We start from the raw sequence: 1,349 nt of genomic DNA on the forward strand, positions 1-1,349 counted from the left end.
CGCCGCTGGCCTTGTCGGTCATCATGGCCTGGTGGCAGGCCTTGGCGAGCCGCTGCACCTCTGACACTGAGCCCCCGAAGAAGGCGCCCATGTAGTAGAAGTCGCCCTCATCGCGGGGGATGTGGGCCTGGGACCGGGGCCGGCGCTCGTAGGGGAAGGCCTCCCGGCCGCGGCCGTAGTAGCCGGGGTGCAGTGTGCCAAAGAGCGGGCTCAGGATCTCCACGCCCACGTGGTCGCGGAACTGCATGTCCACATCGGCGCAGACCAGGTAGTCCACCTCGCGGAGGAAGCGCCGCTCCGAGAAGTCGCCGATCACCTCCATGCGCCGCATGGACACGTCCTGCCAGCGCACGTAGCTGCGCGCCTCCAGCACCTCCAGCCGCCGCCCATCCCCGAGGGCCACGTGCGGCACCTCGGCCGGCCGGTCGGTGAAGACGTAGTAGTTGACCCGGTATCCGACCATGAAGTGCTTCTCTGCCGTCTCCAGGAACAGCTTCAGGAAGACCACATACCTGCAGGGGGGCCACAGCAGGGACGGGGGACATCACGGCCAGGGCCACCTCGGTGCCCAAAGAGGCGGGCCCTGCGCCGATCCAGCCACCTCACGAAGGCTCCGAGCAGCAGGCACACATTCCCCTGCCCTGTCCTGAGCGAGTGCGTGGGCTGTGACCCGCCCAGAGGTGGCGGGGCCATCAGCACCCCTATCTCAGGCAGGGAAGGAGCTTTGAGCCTGAGGAGGCTGGGAAACTTGCCACCGCCCACAGGCACAGAGCCGGAGCTGGGACACACGCTCCCGCCCGAGCTCCCCTGGCAGACCCTCCCTGGCGGGCCTGAGGAAGCATCCCCTATGCGCCCCCTTTGCTGCCCCAGCAGAGCCGGCTGGGCTGGGACCAGCGGGTGCAGCCACCTGCTGCCCTCACTTGCCATGGGCTCTGCCTGGGCCCCGCTCCCCCATCTCTACACCCTAGAGCTCCCTCCCTTGGGGGGTTGAGGGTGTTGTGTTGACAAGGTCCTCAGTACACTGTTTATGCTCCTAAGAGGGTGTCATTCCTGAACTCTTTCACTGGACCAGGGATCAGGTCCAGCACTGAACAGGGGAAGGGGGGAAAGGGGGTCCCAGAAAGAAGGGACATGTAAGGGCTTGCTTAGGCCACAATCCTTGCATCCAGAGGTAAAATCTTTTAGGCCCCCCACCCCGGGAAGTTTTCTCCAACTCATTCAGATGGCTGGTCCCTCCTTGATGTCCCCCAGGGCTACGTGCTCCCCACCATGTAGACAGGGGCTCCCGGAGAGTGTGCTGTGCCCCCTGTGAGACCCTAAGTGTCTGGAGCAGGCACTGTGGCTGCTTT

General features: G+C 65.1%; 1 protein-coding gene across 1 annotated transcript; it reads right to left on the minus strand.

Moving 5' to 3' along the window:
* Positions 1 to 3: 3 nt before the first annotated feature.
* On the minus strand, positions 4 to 505 carry LOC103583748 (histo-blood group ABO system transferase-like; the record flags this gene model as incomplete). The annotated part of the gene is made up of 1 exon (XM_008564980.1): positions 4 to 505. A coding segment is annotated over exon 1 (460 nt), but the record flags the coding sequence as incomplete, so codon positions are not given.
* Between the last annotated feature and the right edge of the window lie 844 nt (positions 506 to 1,349).

The sequence above is a fragment of the Galeopterus variegatus genome, unplaced genomic scaffold (genome assembly GCF_000696425.1).
Source record: "Galeopterus variegatus unplaced genomic scaffold, G_variegatus-3.0.2 Scaffold27624, whole genome shotgun sequence".
In the NCBI taxonomy this organism is placed as follows: domain Eukaryota; kingdom Metazoa; phylum Chordata; class Mammalia; order Dermoptera; family Cynocephalidae; genus Galeopterus; species Galeopterus variegatus.